This window comes from Haliotis asinina, chromosome 4 (genome assembly GCF_037392515.1).
Source record: "Haliotis asinina isolate JCU_RB_2024 chromosome 4, JCU_Hal_asi_v2, whole genome shotgun sequence".
In the NCBI taxonomy this organism is placed as follows: domain Eukaryota; kingdom Metazoa; phylum Mollusca; class Gastropoda; order Lepetellida; family Haliotidae; genus Haliotis; species Haliotis asinina.
This window is the reverse complement of record NC_090283.1, coordinates 82,386,574-82,404,748: the sequence shown is the minus strand read 5'-3', so window position 1 is coordinate 82,404,748 and position 18,175 is coordinate 82,386,574. Positions and strand designations below refer to the sequence as shown.

The 18,175-nt window shown below is 44.9% G+C and overlaps 1 protein-coding gene across 2 annotated transcripts in view; it reads right to left on the bottom strand.

The window, feature by feature from the left end:
* LOC137281993 (uncharacterized) overlaps positions 1-18,175 on the bottom strand; it is a 77,112-nt gene that overhangs the window by 15,667 nt on the left and 43,270 nt on the right. For both annotated transcript variants that reach the window (XM_067813749.1, XM_067813750.1), the window contains exons 11-25: positions 17,778-17,852; positions 15,618-15,692; positions 15,115-15,252; positions 14,822-15,009; positions 13,596-13,795; positions 11,821-12,027; positions 11,146-11,358; positions 10,590-10,789; positions 9,917-10,219; positions 7,947-8,195; positions 7,292-7,441; positions 6,680-6,815; positions 3,364-3,550; positions 2,934-3,055; positions 2,435-2,649 (exon numbers count right to left, since the gene is read on the bottom strand). In XM_067813749.1, coding sequence (XP_067669850.1) covers positions 2,435-2,649; positions 2,934-3,055; positions 3,364-3,550; positions 6,680-6,815; positions 7,292-7,441; positions 7,947-8,195; positions 9,917-10,219; positions 10,590-10,789; positions 11,146-11,358; positions 11,821-12,027; positions 13,596-13,795; positions 14,822-15,009; positions 15,115-15,252; positions 15,618-15,692; positions 17,778-17,852 — 2,658 coding nt within the window. The remainder of the gene's footprint in view (positions 1-2,434; positions 2,650-2,933; positions 3,056-3,363; positions 3,551-6,679; positions 6,816-7,291; positions 7,442-7,946; positions 8,196-9,916; positions 10,220-10,589; positions 10,790-11,145; positions 11,359-11,820; positions 12,028-13,595; positions 13,796-14,821; positions 15,010-15,114; positions 15,253-15,617; positions 15,693-17,777; positions 17,853-18,175) is intronic.

Sequence of the window (18,175 nt, the reverse complement as noted above, 5' to 3'; positions counted from 1 at the left end):
AGTCTTGAGTTTCAGTGAAACAGTTATACTAAATGCTATGCAGCAAGTGGTCTGTCTTGGATGTACGTTGAATGTTGGTGAAGAGGCACAGAGATGTAGATAGGCCCAGTGATGACACAACTCCCGTATAACTCTGAGTGTAAGTCCGTATGTGTGTCATCAACACAACAACCAGCCTCTATATACACAGTCACTGATTCTTGAGCATTCAATCGAAGTAAGGAACCTTTGTGATCGGCCTCATGTTTACCAACAGTCAAAACACCCACCTAAAGAGGAGTGCCTAAAGAGAGGCAACTCTAAGGTGCTACCTTACAAGGCATGCCGCTAAAATACTATTATGGATGATATGAAATGTGACCCATAATAACTATCACTTGAAACTCTAAACACTGTGCCCCAGTAATAACTGATCTGTTGAGACACTATTGTAGTCATACCCTTCACAATGATTACACAATGCAATAGAAAGTGGTCAAATGTAACATATGTTACACTTCGGATTACACTCTCTTAGTGAAGTACAAATTCTAGTGCTTTTTTGAGCCCACACCCTCAGTATAAGGCACCTAATCGCCAGCACACAAAGTCAGCCACATAACCCGCTAAGCACAAAAATGTAAGTTGGACAACTGGCAGTCCAGACTGCAGGCGTGCCAATTAACACTTGTGAGAGGGGTACACAAGCCTGCAGTCTAGACTACTCGTTTGTTCCGGCTTCATATGTCAATATGAACAGAATTTGGATCCAAGAATCCTGTGATCCAAATGATCGATCCACACAAAAGGGATACAATGAGGTGTAAACCAAGTCAGCAAACTTGACAATCTAATAATGCTTGCAGCCTCCTACAACAAGCATTGCCAGTAAGTTGACATCATCCCCTGCTGCAAATTATCAAGTCAAACCAAAAAAGTATTGAAAGTAAAAGTCATAGTTTAAGATGAAATTACATGTCAACAAAAACATGACCAGTCAACCTTTCTTCATATCTTGCTCTGTAGTGAGTGGGTGAGTTTAGTTTTACGCCGCAGTCAGCAATATTCCAGCTATGTGGTGGCAGTCTGTAAATAATCGAGGCTGGATGAGACAATCCAGTGATCAACAACATGAGCATTGATCTGTGCAATTGGGAACTGATGACATCTGTCAACCAAGTCACTGAGCCTGAGCACCTGATCCTGTTAGTCGCCTGTTACGACAAGCATAGTCGCCTTTTATAGCAAGCATGGGTTGCTGGAGGCCTAATCTACCCTGGGGACCTTCACAGGCCTCTGGCTCTGTAGCTGTTCAAACACAAATATTTTCAAGACTCACTTTGACCTTGTCATGGTATATGCAATACGCAAAAATAGTAATAAAAAGAAGTCTTGAAAGTCTACAAAGAAAATTCAGTGAACCTCTCTTGATGACAAGCTTAACATGCTGAAATCTTTGAAGTGTCACCATGACCTTGAAAATAAAGTGCAGGTCATCAAATGATAATCCGACCTTCATGCGTCCTAGTGAGACTCTGTTTAGTTATGACAATGTACTAGTTATACCTTACACTATTCCTGTTCTACAGACACCCTGCTCTAATGAAGCCCCACACTAGTGACATCCAGTTCTACAGACACCCTGCTCTAATGAAGCCCCACACTAGTGACATCCAGTTCTACAGACACCCTGCTCTAATGAAGCCCCACACTAGTGACATCCTGTTATTGTGACACCCTGCTCCAGTGATGCCCCACACTAGTGACATCCAGTTCTACAGACACCCTGCTCTAATGAAGCCCCACACTAGTGACATCCAGTTCTACAGACACCCTGCTCTAATGAAGCCCCACACTAGTGACATCCAGTTCTACAGACACCCTGCTCCAATGAAGCCCCACACTAGTGACATCCAGTTCTACAGACACCCTGCTCTAATGAAGCCCCACACTAGTGACATCCTGTTATTGTGACACCCTGCTCCAGTGATGCCCCACACTAGTGACATCCAGTTCTACAGACACCCTGCTCTAATGAAGCCCCACACTAGTGACATCCTGTTATTGTGACACCCTGCTCCAGTGATGCCCCACACTAGTGACATCCAGTTCTACTGACACCCTGCTCTTGTGATGCCCCACACTAGTGACATCCAGTTCTACTGACACCCTGCTCTTGTGATGCTCCACACTTGTGACATCCAGTTCTACTGACACCCTGCTCTTGTGATGCCCCACACTAGTGACATCCTGTTCTAGTGACACCCTGCTCCACTGACACCTCACACTAGAGACATCCTGTTCTACAGACACCCTGCTCCAGTGATGCCCCACACTAGTGACATCCAGTTCTACTGACACCCTGCTCTTGTGATGCCCCACACTAGTGACACCCTGTTATTGTGACATCCAGTTCTAGTGACACCCTTTTTAATTAAACATTGTTGGAGATTACCATCTGTAAGTCTGGCCAGATTGTGTTTCAGGTTGGCCCAGTCCAGGAACTGTTTAGAGGAGACATTGTTGAGGTGTTTGCGGATGTTGATGACGGCGCCATGCAGAAAGCGTGCACCAGCCAGCCAGCGGTTGTTCTCTACATCCATCAGTGAGGACTCAATGTCGTGTGAGAGCTGAGCCAGTAGGTTCCGTACAAAGCGATGAAAGTTGTTCCTGAACAAAATGAACATTGTGACATAACAATACATAATCAGTTGTGATCTCATCTGAGTGTCTTATGTTCTGAAAATACACTTAGATGTCAACACATTCTGTGAATATACCTGAATGTCAACATGCTCTGTGAAAACACTTGAATGTCAAAATATTCTGTGAATACACCTGGATGTCAACACATTCTGTGAATACACCTGAATGTCAATATGTTCTGTAAATAAACCTGAATGTCAACATGCTCTGTGAATACACCTGAATGTCAACATATTCTGTGAACTCACCTGAAGGTGAACATATTCTGCGAGAGCTTTGTGAGGACTTCATGAGAGTGTTCACTCAGCAGTGTGACAATGTTCTGCTGTTCAAACATATCAGCCGTCTTTTCCAGGAGCTGAGTGCGAAGCTGAAAAAAATACAAACACTGTGAACACTAGAAGATGCAATACCAGCTTCAAAATAACTAACAACAATCACAATGCAGGTCTTAAATAATCTGACAACAATCACAATGCAGGTCTTAAACAATCTGAAAACCATCACAATGCAGGTCTTAAATAATCTGAAAACCATCACAATGCAGGTCTTAAACAATCTGAAAACCATCACAATGCAGGTCTTAAATAATCTGAAAACCATCAAAATGCAGGTCTTAAATAATCTGACAACCATCACAATGCAGGTGTTAAATAATCTGACAACCACTTTCTGTACCTTGTGCATGTCTTCAATGACTGGCTTCATGCTGTCCTCACAACGTGTCTTTGTGAGACTGGCGAACTCATTCTGTCTGTTAATCTCCTCCTCCAGATGCTGCTGCATCCTAAGCAACTGCAAATGGTGGACGGCAGTCTTAGCAAAGGACTGTTGCTTGAACTGTGACACAAACTGGGTGTTGTCCCTGCAGAACGGAGTGAGAAAACATCAGATGTATTCAGTGGGTTTCTACAGAACAGTGACACAAGGATGAAAGACAATATATGGATAAAGAACTTCTTTATTGCTATGAGAAGAATGTGTCAGTGTGGGTTCCAACACTGTCATCAAGCAAGTGATGAATAGCATAAGGATAGAGCAGCATATAAACAAGTTTGAGGAGATGGTTGTACAGTACAAAAGGGAATTAGAGAGACAGACAAAATAACAACACATGGGCTTTAATAAGAGTGTAAGAAATGAACACTGCAAAATACAGGTGATAGAGAGGCCTGTGGTTTACACAAGCTGGGGATATCAATGATGAGGATGTGTACATAAGCAAGAGATTATCATTCATGAGGATCTTCAATGAGTTGGCAATATGATTGAGGTATATAAAAGCCTTGGTCACCTATGATGGATGGCTGGGATCTTTTCATGTAGATGGCTTGAGTTTAAAGTCTTTGAGGTTGTTTGTTTGGGTTTGGGTTCTGTCTGATTGGATACTGTGGTTGGGGTTGTCTTTGATGTGATCTGATAGGTCTGATTTTGAGTCCAGTTTAGATACCAAGGTCTGATGTTCTTTGTGTAGGGTTAGGTGCTTTACCAAGCAAACCTGTGCAAACGTTACTATGCCTACAAGGGTTACTTCCATTGAGCGAGAGTCTTGTGGGGGACAGCATGTCAGTGCAGAGACAGCACATGTGTATATGAAAGCCTGTCCAGAATAAAGCCTCGAAAACCCACACAATTGTTATCATTCTGAGTTATAACTCAACACTTTGAATTGGGTTTTCAGAGGTCTTGATGTCTCACCTACAGTGAGGAGGTATTGAGGGGAGGATCTGTAACAGTGAGGAGGTATTGAGGGGAGGATCTGTAACAGTGAGGAGGTATTGAGGGGAGGATCTGTAACAGTGAGGAGGTATTGAGGGGAGGATCTGTAACAGTGAGGAAGTACTGAGGGGAGGATCTTTAACAATGAGGAAGTACTGAGGGGAGGATCTTTAACAATGAGGATGTACTGAGGGGAGGATCTATAACAACGAGGTGGTACTGAGGGGAGGATCTATAACAACGAGGTGGTACTGAGGGGAGGATCTATAACAACGAGGAGGTGCTGAGGGGGTGATCTATAACAACGAGGTGGTACTGAGGGGAGGATCTATAACAACGAGGTGGTACTGAGGGGAGGATCTATAACAACGAGGTGGTACTGAGGGGAGGATCTATAACAACGAGGTGGTACTGAGGGGAGGTATCTATAACAACGAGGTGGTACTGAGGGGAGGATCTATAACAACGAGGAGGTGCTGAGGGGGTGATCTATAACAATGAGGAGGTGCTGAGGGGGGGATCTATAACAACGAGGTGGTACTGAGGGGAGGATCTATAACAACGAGGTGGTACTGAGGGGGGGATCTATAACAATGAGGAGGTGCTGAGGGGGGGATCTATAACAACGAGGTGGTACTGAGGGGGGGATCTATAACAACGAGGTGGTGCTGAGGGGGGGATCTATAACAACGAGGTGGTACTGAGGGGGGAATCTATAACAACGAGGTGGTACTGAGGGGAGGATCTATAACAATGAGGAGGTGATGAGGGGGGGATCTATAACAACGAGGTGGTACTGAGGGGAGGATCTATAACAACGAGGTGGTACTGAGGGGGGGATCTATAACAATGAGGAGGTGCTGAGGGGGGGATCTATAACAACGAGGTGGTACTGAGGGGAGGATCTATAACAACGAGGTGGTACTGAGGGGAGGATCTATAACAACGAGGTGGTACTGAGGGGAGGATCTATAACAACGAGGTGGTACTGAGGGGAGGATCTATAACAACGAGGTGGTACTGAGGGGAGGATCTATAACAACGAGGTGGTACTGAGGGGAGGATCTATAACAACGAGGTGGTACTGAGGGGAGGATCTATAACAACGAGGTGGTACTGAGGGGAGGATCTATAACAATGAGGAGGTGCTGAGGGGGTGATCTATAACAACGAGGTGGTACTGAGGGGAGGATCTATAACAACGAGGTGGTACTGAGGGGAGGATCTATAACAACGAGGTGGTACTGAGGGGAGGATCTATAACAACGAGGTGGTGCTGAGGGGAGGATCTATAACAACGAGGTGGTACTGAGGGGAGGATCTATAACAACGAGGTGGTACTGAGGGGAGGATCTATAACAACGAGGTGGTACTGAGGGGGGGATCTATAACAATGAGGAGGTGCTGAGGGGGGATCTATAACATCGAGGTGGTACTGAGGGGGGGATCTATAACAACGAGGTGGTACTGAGGGGAGGATCTATAACAATGAGGTGGTACTGAGGGGGGGATCTATAACAATGAGGAGGTGCTGAGGGGGGATCTATAACATCGAGGTGGTACTGAGGGGGGGATCTATAACAACGAGGTGGTACTGAGGGGAGGATCTATAACAATGAGGTGGTACTGAGGGGAGGATCTATAACATCGAGGTGGTACTGAGGGGGGGATCTATAACAACGAGGTGGTACTGAGGGGAGGATCTATAACAATGAGGTGGTACTGAGGGGAGGATCTATAACAATGAGGAGGTGCTGAGGGGGGATCTATAACATCGAGGTGGTACTGAGGGGGGGATCTATAACAACGAGGTGGTACTGAGGGGAGGATCTATAACAACGAGGTGGTACTGAGGGGGGGATCTATAACAATGAGGAGGTGCTGAGGGGGGATCTATAACATCGAGGTGGTACTGAGGGGGGGATCTATAACAACGAGGTGGTACTGAGGGGAGGATCTATAACAATGAGGTGGTACTGAGGGGGTGATCTATAACAATGAGGAGGTGCTGAGGGGGGATCTATAACATCGAGGTGGTACTGAGGGGGGGATCTATAACAACGAGGTGGTACTGAGGGGAGGATCTATAACAATGAGGTGGTACTGAGGGGAGGATCTATAACATCGAGGTGGTACTGAGGGGGGGATCTATAACAACGAGGTGGTACTGAGGGGAGGATCTATAACAATGAGGTGGTACTGAGGGGAGGATCTATAACAATGAGGAAGTGCTGAGGAGAGGATCTATAACAAAGATGCCCATGATATCACTCACTTGTTGACTGCTATGATGATGATGCTAAACACTGTCATGGTAACGACGATGCTGTAGAAGAAGTTGAGTGTAACATAGCCAATCATCATGCAGGTATGGTGCCAGCGAAGCGCAGGTAACTCTGGGCCAATTGAATCTGGCAAATATAAAAGTAAGTGTGAAATCTCACTCTGTGAAAAAGTGTTCACTAACTGTTAGACTATGTGAGGCTATGTAAATGTGTGAGTGTCAAGTTCCTCTTTCAACCTTAGTTAACAATCAGAAATGTTAGTTAACCTGGTCACCAGTAAAGGTGCCGGGACACCTGTCTTGTTGGTTGTACAGGTATTGGGTGCCGGGACACCTACCTGTCTTGTTGGTTGTACAGGTATTGTGTGCTAGGACACCTGTCTATTTGGTTGTAGAGGTACTGGGTGCTGGGATACATGTCTAGTTGGTTGTACAGGTACTGTGCACTAGGACACCTGTCTAGTTGGTTGTACAGGTACTGTGCACTAGGACACCTGTCTAGTTGGTTGTACAGGTACTGGGTGCTGGGATACATGTCTAGTTGGTTGTACAGGTACTGCATGCTAGGACATATTTGTTTGGATGTACGCAAGAGCAACCTACCAGGAGCAAGGGCTAGTCCAAATACTGCAAGGAAGAGGAGGAGGATGACAGCTCCGCACACTGATGCAAGGTATGGAATGGAGAAAACCACACCATAAGCTGGTCCTTCTACTGGTCTATCAGAGGCAGAGGCACTGTCAGGAGCTGAGGCTGTGTCAAAGAAACCAAACCACAAAGCTGTGTCAGATAGTACCCCGAAAACTCTTTGCTTCATGACATAAAAGAGCTGTGACACCTGTCCTGTAGGCTGTACATGCCTGTTTGCCTAATGGTAGTAGGGCACCTGTCTTGTAGGCTGTACATGCCTGTTTACCTAATGGTGGTAGGACACCTGTCTTGTTGGCTTTACATGCCTGTTGATGTAATGCTGGTAGGACACCTTTTTGTTGGCTGTACATGCCTGTTGATGTAATGCTGGTAGGACACCTGTCTAGTAGGCTGTACATGCCTGTTTACCTAATGGTGGTAGGACACCTGCCTTGTAGGCTGTACATGCCTGTTTACCTAATGGTGGTAGGACACCTGTCCAGTAGGCTCTTACTGATCAGTTGACATGACAACCTACACCTTGAGTCTGATGACTGCATTGATTAAGCAGCACACAAACTGCAAGGCTGTTGCTTCCATCATATACTCAGGGTCACAGATCACATACCAGATGTGGATGACATGTCGTTTCTGATGACCTTGTCCTTCTCATAGAGCCCCGGGTTATGGATACGTATTTGATGTGTCTGGACATCATCTGTTATCATCAGCACGACTTCTTTCTCAGTGTGAGGGAGGTCTGAGGTTGGTAGGGAGAACTTGATGTGGAACTTGCGTGGACACTTCAAGGCCACCCAGTACTTGAACAATGCCTCAGTGGGGTAGCCTGGGTCATACACTTCCATCAGAAGCAGGCCTGGGAACAGAGTGACACATGATCCAGCATGGTGTCACAATCACACACACTGACACAGGATCATGCATAGTGTTGACACAGGATGACACATGGTGACAAACAATCAAATACATTTACACAGGATCACACATGGTGACTCAATCACAAACTGACACAAACCGACACATGGTGACACACTATCACACATAGTGACATGGGATGACCATGGTGACACACAATCACATACACTGACACTGGATCACACATGATGACACACAATAACATATAGTGACACAGAACAACATATGGTGGCACAGAATGGCACATGAAGACACACAATCATCGTGACAGACGATCATTAATTGGTGTCACACAATCACACAAACTGACACAGGATCAAAAATGAAGTTACACAAATATACTGATCACACATGATGACACTCACTCACATATAGTGACATAGAATGACACTTGGTGCCACATAAACACACTTAGCGGCACAGGATGACGCATGATGACACAATAACAGTGACACAAGATGAGAAATGGTGATAATCAGACACACTGATACAGGATCAGACATCACGACACACACATTGGATGACACATGGTGACACACAATCACAAACATTGACACAGGATCACACAGGGTGACACACAATCACACACACTGACACAGGATCACATATGGTGAATCAATCACACATTGCCACAAGATGGCACATGGTGACACACAGTCCCCATGACACATGGTGACACACAAACACAGACATTGACACAGGATCACATATGATGACACACAATCACAGTGACACAGGATGAGAAATGGTGACAATCCGACAGACTGACACAAGATCAGACATCATGACACACACATTGGATGGTTACACACATGTCACACACAATCACATATAGTGACACAGAATAACACATCCTGACACAGACACACACTGTGGCACAGGATGACACATGGTTACACAATAACAGTGACAATGGGTGACATATAGTGACACACAATAACAGTGACACAGGATAACACAGTGACACAAGAACACATACGTTGACACATTGAGTGAGTTTAGTTCTACGCCATACTCAGCAATATTACAGCTATATGGCGGCGGTCTGTATATAATCGAGTCTTGACCAGTCAATCCAGTGATCAACAGCATGAACATCGATCTACGCAATTGGGAACCAATGACATGTGTCAACCAAGTCAGCGAGTCTGACCGCCCGATCCCGTTAGTCGCCTCTTACGACAAGCACAGTTGCCTTTTATAGTAAGCATGGGTTGCTGAAGGCCTATTCTACCCCGGACCTTTACGGGTCACACTGACACAGGATTACACTCAGTGACACACAATCATACACACTGACGATGGATCACACATGGTGACACGATCACTCATGGTGTCACACAATCATATACACTGACAGGATCACACATGTGTGACAGACAGTAACACAGATGTGACACACAATCACACACATTGATATATGATCACACAATGCTACATGGTACATGACATATGATGAGACTCAGCAACTCATGCACAATTACTTGAACGGTAAAGCAAAGAAGACTACAGGAGAGACAGACTAGAGACAGATCAGCGCCCCAAAGACAATCATGACTCTCGCACTTGAACATACACTTCCGACAGTCATAGCGCTACCATCACTTTGAGGAAACTGGTTTGCTTGCAAGATGCAGATGACTAGTTTCTGCCAGTATTTACCTGGACATGTCTTGACCCTTCCGGACACTCCCACCACCCAGTGTGTATTGTTGTTGACCAGGCTGCCTCGGATGGTCTTGTGCTGCAGAGTGACTCTCTCAAACACAGAGGCCACGATGGACACTTCCTTAGGCAGACTGACTTCCAGATGTGGTGCAGCATTCTTGTGAGTCACATGGTAGGGGAAGGTGTCATTGAGGTAGGTGACCACCATAAGGTCAGAGATGATCTCATATGGTCCCTCTGTCTCCGTTGCTAACACAGAGTTCTCCAGCACATCTCTGTCGTAGTTCTTGTCACTCGCTGGCCACATATTGACAAAGGTACATGTACCTTCTATTCATCAACATACAGTTCATTCTTAAGCACTCTTACTGAAAGGCAGAAACTTAATTCAGCCAATTATCTGCTTGCAAGACTCATCAGATAGATGATGATTACTTCAACAGCAAAAGAAGTCAAATTTGTCTTCCAGAAAAAGTAAAGAGGAAGGAAGGAAGGTACCTTCTAACTAACCAATGTTTAACACACAGTCTACAACATGACAAGTCAGTAAGACTCATGCAGGGAACAGACTTGTACTTGGAGATAAGTGTATGGTCTACATAGTTATGTTTGACTGTATATGGTTTGCCTTTTACGAAAAACCAAACATCGACATATGTCACATTACCTGGTGTGTCCATCTCTCCAAATGGATTCTTTGGTCTGATCGACACTGACTCTCCACCAATCACAGAGGAGAAGACAGAAGGTCCTTGGTTTCGGTAATGTCCAACCTTGAAGATTCCCCGATGTCCAGACACCTCGCCTTCCAGGAAGTCAGGTGGTGCCCCGAGCCTGGAGTCCACCTTCACATGTACGATCTTGTCTCTGATTCACAAACAAAGCAACAGTCAACATGTTGAACTGACTAAACTGTTCTTATATCTATGGAGACAGCTATCAAGGATTTCCCAAAATGGTTTTCAGCCTGCATACTTGTCACTAAGGGGGTGAAATAACAGTTTAACTCCTCAAACATTTCTTTCCAATGAATAAACCCACAATGAGGCAATCTGCAGGATGATGATCAACAAAGCATTTAGTACATTCTGAGAAAGTATATATCATTTGAAGTGCTAAAAATGCCAAGTCGATTGGTCCCTAGGAGACTTAAACATCCACTTTGGACGCACTAAAGGTAAAATACAAAGCACATGAAATGTCCTGAACAATGCTTCTCTCACTTGTAGTTCATTCGTCCTTCCTTCTCCCACTGCTTATCTCCCTTCAGGCTGACCTTGCCCTTGTAGAAGGACTGGCCTTGATATTGAAGACTGAACTCCAGCTCAAGGAGGTGTTGCCGTGGTAATGGTTTGATGTGGCAGTAGAAGTGGTTCATTCGACTGCTGTCCCACTGAGGGCGGATGTGGAACTCCATCCAGTTGCTCTTCAGACATCTGCCATAAGGACAGCATCATGCAGATATGTTATTGTGGATATAACAGCATGAACAAAATATATTGTTGGAAATATGACTGTATCACACAGACGTAAGTGTAATCATCATACCGTCCTGCGTTATGACCTGTGAATTTATTCAACCCCCAAAATGACACAGACCTCCCGTCATGACCTGGGGCCTGATACTAACCATCAAACCTAACAGGTCTCCTCTTATTTCCTGTTCCCTGGGAACCTGTTTATCATCGTCAAGTCCAACAGGCCACCTTTTGTGACCTGTTGCCACTTATGACCAGTTGCCTGAGGACCTGTTTCTAACTGTTGAACCCAACAGGTCTCCTGTTATGATCATTTGGTGGGGAACCTGTTTCTAAATGTCAAGCCCAACAGGTCTCAAGCCCTACACATCTTGTATCCGGGAACATGTTCCTAACCATCAATGTTTATGGGCTACTCACTTCCGGGGCTGACAGTGTCGCTTGTGATAGTCCTTACAGATGTCGCTGCAGTTGCTGCGGGCACAGCATGTGTAGCAGACACGGAGACGTGGGGAGTAGCCATTGTCACTCTCACTGCCCAGCACGGAACATTCCGAGCTAGTTTGTGTCATCTGCCGGGCACAGTCTCGAGTGCAGTCCTCGCAGCGTTTGCTATAGTGCTGACACCTGGTGGGCAAACAACAAAACAATGTTCTAGGTCTATGAATGTTCACCTACTTTTTGGTTATGACATTTCTACTGCATTAATGGTACATAAGCACCATATACCAGGACAATTACTCTGTACAGCATTCAAAGATGATATACAAGGAAAATTTACAAGGAGGTATACAAGGACAATCTACAAGGAGGTATACAAGGACAATCTACAAGGAGGTATACAAGGACAATTTACAAGGATGGTATATAAAGATAATTTACAAGGATGGTATATAAAGATAATTTACATGGATGGTACACAAGGACAATTTACAAGGATGGTATATGAAGAGAATTTACATGGATGGTACACAAGGACAATCTACACGGATGGTATATAAAGATAATTTACATGGATGGTACACAAGGACAATCTACATGGATGGTACACAAGGACAATTTACAAGGATGGTATATAAAGAGAATTTACAAGGATGGTACACAAGGACAATTTACAAGGATGGTATATAAAGATAATTTACATGGATGGTACACAAGGACAATTTACAAGGATGGTATATGAAGAGAATTTACATGGATGGTACACAAGGACAATCTACACGGATGGTATATAAAGATAATTTACATGGATGGTACACAAGGACAATCTACATGGATGGTACACAAGGACAATTTACAAGGATGGTATATAAAGATAATTTACAAGGATGGTACACAAGGACAATTTACAAGGATGGTATATAAAGATAATTTACATGGATGGTACACAAGGACAATATACACGGATGGTATATAAAGAGAATTTACAAGGATGGTATATAAAGAGAAACTACAAGGACGGTACACAAGGACAATTTACAAGGATGGTATATAAAGAAAATTTACATGGATGGTACACAAGGACAATCTACACGGATGGTACACAAGGACAATCTACATGGATGGTATATAAAGGTAATTTACATGGATGGTACACAAGGACAATCTACACGGATGGCATATAAAGAGAATTTACAAGGATGGTATATAAAGAGAATCTACAAGGATGGTACACAAGGACAATTTACAAGGATGGTATATAAAGAGAATTTACATGGATGGTACACAAGGACAATCTACACGGATGGTACACAAGGACAATCTACATGGATGGTATATAAAGATAATTTACATGGATGGTACACAAGGACAATCTACACGGATGGCATATAAAGAGAATTTACAAGGATGGTATATAAAGAGAATCTACAAGGATGGTACACAAGGACAATTTACAAGGATGGTATATAAAGAGAATTTACATGGATGGTACACAAGGACAATCTACACGGATGGTACACAAGGACAATCTACATGGATGGTATATAAACATAATTTACATGGATGGTACACAAGGACAATCTACACGGATGGTATATAAAGAGAATTTACAAGGATGGTATATAAAGAGAATTTACAAGGATGGTACACAAGAAGAATTTACAAGGATGGCTTACAAGGACAATCTACACGGATGGTATACAAGGACTATTTAAATGGATGGTATACAAGGACTATTTACAAAGATGATTTACCTTTTGGACTTCTCAACCCACACTGTGGAACTTCTGAAAAAGTCAGCTCTGATTCCATCAAACAGATCAGTCATTGGCCCTGGATGCGGATACAGGAAGTGGGAGGGACCAGCAGAAGAGGAACCTGGGAAATTTCCAACTGTCTCAAAAGACTGACAGGGTTGTGCCTTCTGGTTCCCATCAAGACTGTAGGTAACATTCTGAAATGACATGTGACAATACAGTATACACATACTTATGATAAATTTGTTGACAAAGATCGTGTAATAAACTAAAGTATCGCAGAGTATTTCCACAGGATATTCTGTCTGTACTGATCATGTAACTGGTGAAGGTAACATGATGCAAGATGTACTGATCAAGGAACAGGTGAGGGTAACGATGCAAGATGTACTGGTCAAGGAACAGATGAAAGTAACATGATGCAAGATGTACTGGTCAAGGAACAGGTGAAGGTAACATGATGCAAGATATACTGGTCAAGGAACAGGTGAAGGTAACATGATGCAAGATGTACTGGTCATGTAACTGGTGAAGGTAACATGATGCAACACGTACTGGTCAAGGAACAGGTGAAGGTAACATGATGCAAGATGTACTGGTCAAGGAACAGGTGAAGGTAACATGATGCAAGATGTACTGGTCAAGGAACAGGTGAAGGTAACATGATGCAAGATGTACTGATCAAGAAACTGGTGAAGGTAACATGACGCAAGATGTACTGGTCAAGGAACAGGTGAAGGTAACATGATGCAAGATGTACTGGTCAAGGAACAGGTGAAGGTAACATGATGCAAGATGTACTGGTCAAGGAACTGGTGAAGGTAACATGATGCAAGATGTACTGATCATGTAACTGGTGAAGGTAACATGATGCAAGATGTACTGATCATGTAACAGGTGAAGGTAACATGATGCAAGATGTACTGGTCATGTAACTGGTGAAGGTAACATGATGCAAGATGTACTGGTCAAGGAACAGGTGAAGGTAACATGATGCAAGATGTACTGATCATGTAACTGGTGAAGGTAACATGATGCAAGATGTAATGATCATGTAACTGGTGAAGGTAACATGATGCAAGATGTACTGGTCAAGGAACAGGTGAAGGTAACATGATGCAAGATGTACTGGTCAAGGAACAGGTGAAGGTAACATGATGCAAGATGCACTGGTCAAGGAACAGGTGAAGGTAACATGATGCAAGATGGGCATGTGTACTTACCATCAGTTTATCATGATGTAGGATGTAGTGGTCAGGGACTGGATGGGGACAGAACTGGCGAAGGATCTGACTTTGGGTGCCGGACTGGGGGATAGCTCGGAAACTTCCTTTCTCAGAGGAGTTGATGGGAACATAGAGCTGAGCTGCCTGGACAGATTTCATTGTGACCTTTACCTTGAGATCACTACCTGAAATATTAAGGTCTTTGTATTCAAGATGTAGAGCTATGAACAATTAGATTGTACCCTGATCCTGCACTTTGGCATTTGATGTGTGTTACAAGAATGGCTTACCTCTATCAAGAGTAAACCCAAAGTTGCCACTCTGCATTGAAGGGAGATAATCCTCCTCCACCTTCTGATCCACAACACCATAGAGACTCTCCAGTATGATGTTCTGTGAGGTTTCAGGGTTAGGGAGGACACTGTGACCTTATGAAGAAATACATGTAACACACAGCATATGACATAGTGTATCAAACACGTTATCACTGTATATCACATAGTGGACCACACAGTTTATCACATAGAGTAACACACAGTTTGTCACAGTGTATCACATAGTGTATCACACAGTGCATCACACAGTGTCTCACATAAGGTATGACATAGTCTATCACACAGTTTACCATAGTGTATATTACAGTGTATCGCTTAATATATCACATTCTACCACATAAAGTATCATATAGTGTATAGCATATCGTCATGTGTGGTGTAGGTACTTTATGCATTACACTGTATCTGCAGATATACTGTAACATGTGTAATATTAGAAGAAAGGCAAGCCATCTTACTTCTACACTCTCTGTTGGTATCTCTCTGGCATGTCTGGTACTCAAATTCCCCAGAGGAACACTGCTTCTGACAGGCTGCAGGAAAGAAGAGGACAAGTCATGTTGATTCGAGAACACAGGCATAGACACAGGTCATCAAGTCGTACTGATCCAAGGACACAGGCATAGACACAGGTCATCAAGTCATACTGATACAGGGGATGTGAAAGGGAGGCAAGTATAAGGGAGGTGGGTGAAGAGGTAGAGGGTGAAGGGGAGGAGGGTGAAGGGGAGGAGGGTGAAGTGGAGGTGACCTAAAGGGGAGAAGGGTGAAAGGGTAAAGAGTGAAGGTGTGGAGGGTGAAGGCTTGGAGGGTGAAGAGGAGGTGAGCTAAGGGAAGGAGGGTGAAGGGGTAACGGATGAAGGTGTGGAGGGTGAAGGGGTAACGGATGAAGGTGTGGAGGGTGAAGGGGATGAGATCAAGGCTTGGAGAGTGAAGTGGAGGTGAGCTAAAGGAAGGAGGGTGAAGGGGTAACGGATGAAGGTGTGGAGGGTAAAGGGGTAACGGATGAAGGTGTGGAGGGTGAATTGGATGAGAGTGAAGGCTTGGAGGGTGAAGAGGAGGTGAGCTAAAGGAAGGAGGGTGAAGGGGTGAAGGGGTGAAGGGAATGAGGGTGAAGGCTTGGAAAGTGAAGTGGAGGTGAACTAAAGGAAGGAGGGTGAAGGGGTGATGGATGAAGGTGTTTAGGGTGAAGGGGATGAGGGTGAAGAGGAGGTGAGCTAAAGGAAGGAGGGTGAAGGGGTAATGGATGAAGGTGTTTAGGGTGAAGGGGATGAGGGTGAAGAGGAGGTGAACTAAAGGAGGGAGGGTGAAGGGGTGACGGATGAAGGTGTGGAGGGTGAAGGGGATGAAGGTGAAGTGGAGGTGAACTAAAGGAGGGAGGGTGAAGGGGTGACGGATGAAGGTGTGGAGGGTGAAGGGGATGAGGGTGAAGAGGAGGTGAGCTAAAGGAAGGAGGGTGAAGGGGTGACGGATGAAGGTGTTTAGGGTGAAGGGGTAACGGGTGAAGGTGTGGAGGGTGAAGGGGATGAGGGTGAAGGCATGGAGGGTGAAGAGGAGGTGAGTTAAAGGAAGGAGGGTGAAGGGGTAACGGGTGAAGGTAAGGAGGGTGAAGGGGTGATGGATGAAGGTGTGGAGGGTGAAGGGGATGAGGGTGAAGAGGAGGTGAGCGAAAGGAAGGAGGGTGAAGGGGTAACAGATGAAGGTAAGGAGGGTGAAGGGGATGAGAGTGAAGGCTTGGAGAGTGAAGTGGAGGTGAACTAAAGGAGGGAGGGTGAAGGGGTAATGGATGAAGGTGTGGAGGGTGAAGGGGATGAAGGTGAAGAGGAGGTGAGCTAAAGGAAGGAGGGTGAAGGGGTAATGGATGAAGGTGTGGAGGGTGAAGGGGATGAAGGTGAAGAGGAGGTGAGCTAAAGGAAGGAGGGTGAAGGGGTAATGGATGAAGGTGTGGGGGGTGAAGGGGATGAGGGTGAAGAGGAGGTGAGCTAAAGGAAGGAGGGTGAAGGGGTAATGGATGAAGGTGTGGGGGGTGAAGGGGATGAAGGTGAAGTGGAGGTGAACTAAAGGAGGGAGGGTGAAGGAGTAACGGGTGAAGGTGTGGAGGGTGAAGGGGATGAGGGTGAAGGCTTGGAGGATGAAGAAGAGGTGAGCTAAAGGAAGGAGGGTGAAGGGGTAATGGATGAAGGTGTCGAGGATGAAGGGGTGATGGATGAAGGTGTAGAGGGTGAAGGGGATGAGGGTGAAGAGGAGGTGAGCTAAAGGAAGGAGGGTGAAGGGGTAACGGGTGAAGGTGTTTAGGGTGAAGGGGTAACGGGTGAAGGTGTGGCGGGTGAAGGGGATGAGGGTGAAGAGGAGGTGAGCTAAAGGAAGGAGGGTGAAGGGGTAATGGGTGAAGGGGTAATGGGTGAAGGTGTGGAGGGTGAAGGCTTGGAGGGTGAAGAGGAGGTGAGCTAAGGGAGGAGGGTGAAGGGGTAGTGGGTGAATGTAAAGAGAGCAGTGAATTTGAGAATAAAGTGGGTTAAAGGGGAAGGTTTGAGAGCGTAGTACAGGTGAGAGTGTTTGATAGGGGTTACTTGATAATGGTGATATAGACCAGTAATGGCATGGCTGTTTTCACCTACCTCTGCAGTGGGAGTTACTGTCTGACTTGCATGGCCTCAGCATGAAGTAACCATCAGGGCACACCTTGGTGCAATCTGCAAAAAGGATATTTACAAGGTGTTCCAGATTCCAGTCTGCAGATGTAGTCTCAGGACACATCAGAACTAGGCTACAACTCATGTGTGGCTTTCTCCTGCATGTATGTAGGTGTCTAGATGTGATCAATATATGTCTAACCCTGTAGATGTGTTCCCTACATGTCTGACCCTAAAGACATAATCTCAGTATGTCTGACCTGCAGGCATGATCCATATATCTGTTCCTGTAGGCATGTCTGACCATACAAATGAGAATCCATTCTTACCCTAAAGATGTGATCCCTGTATGTCTAACCTTGTAGATGTGTTCCCTGTATATC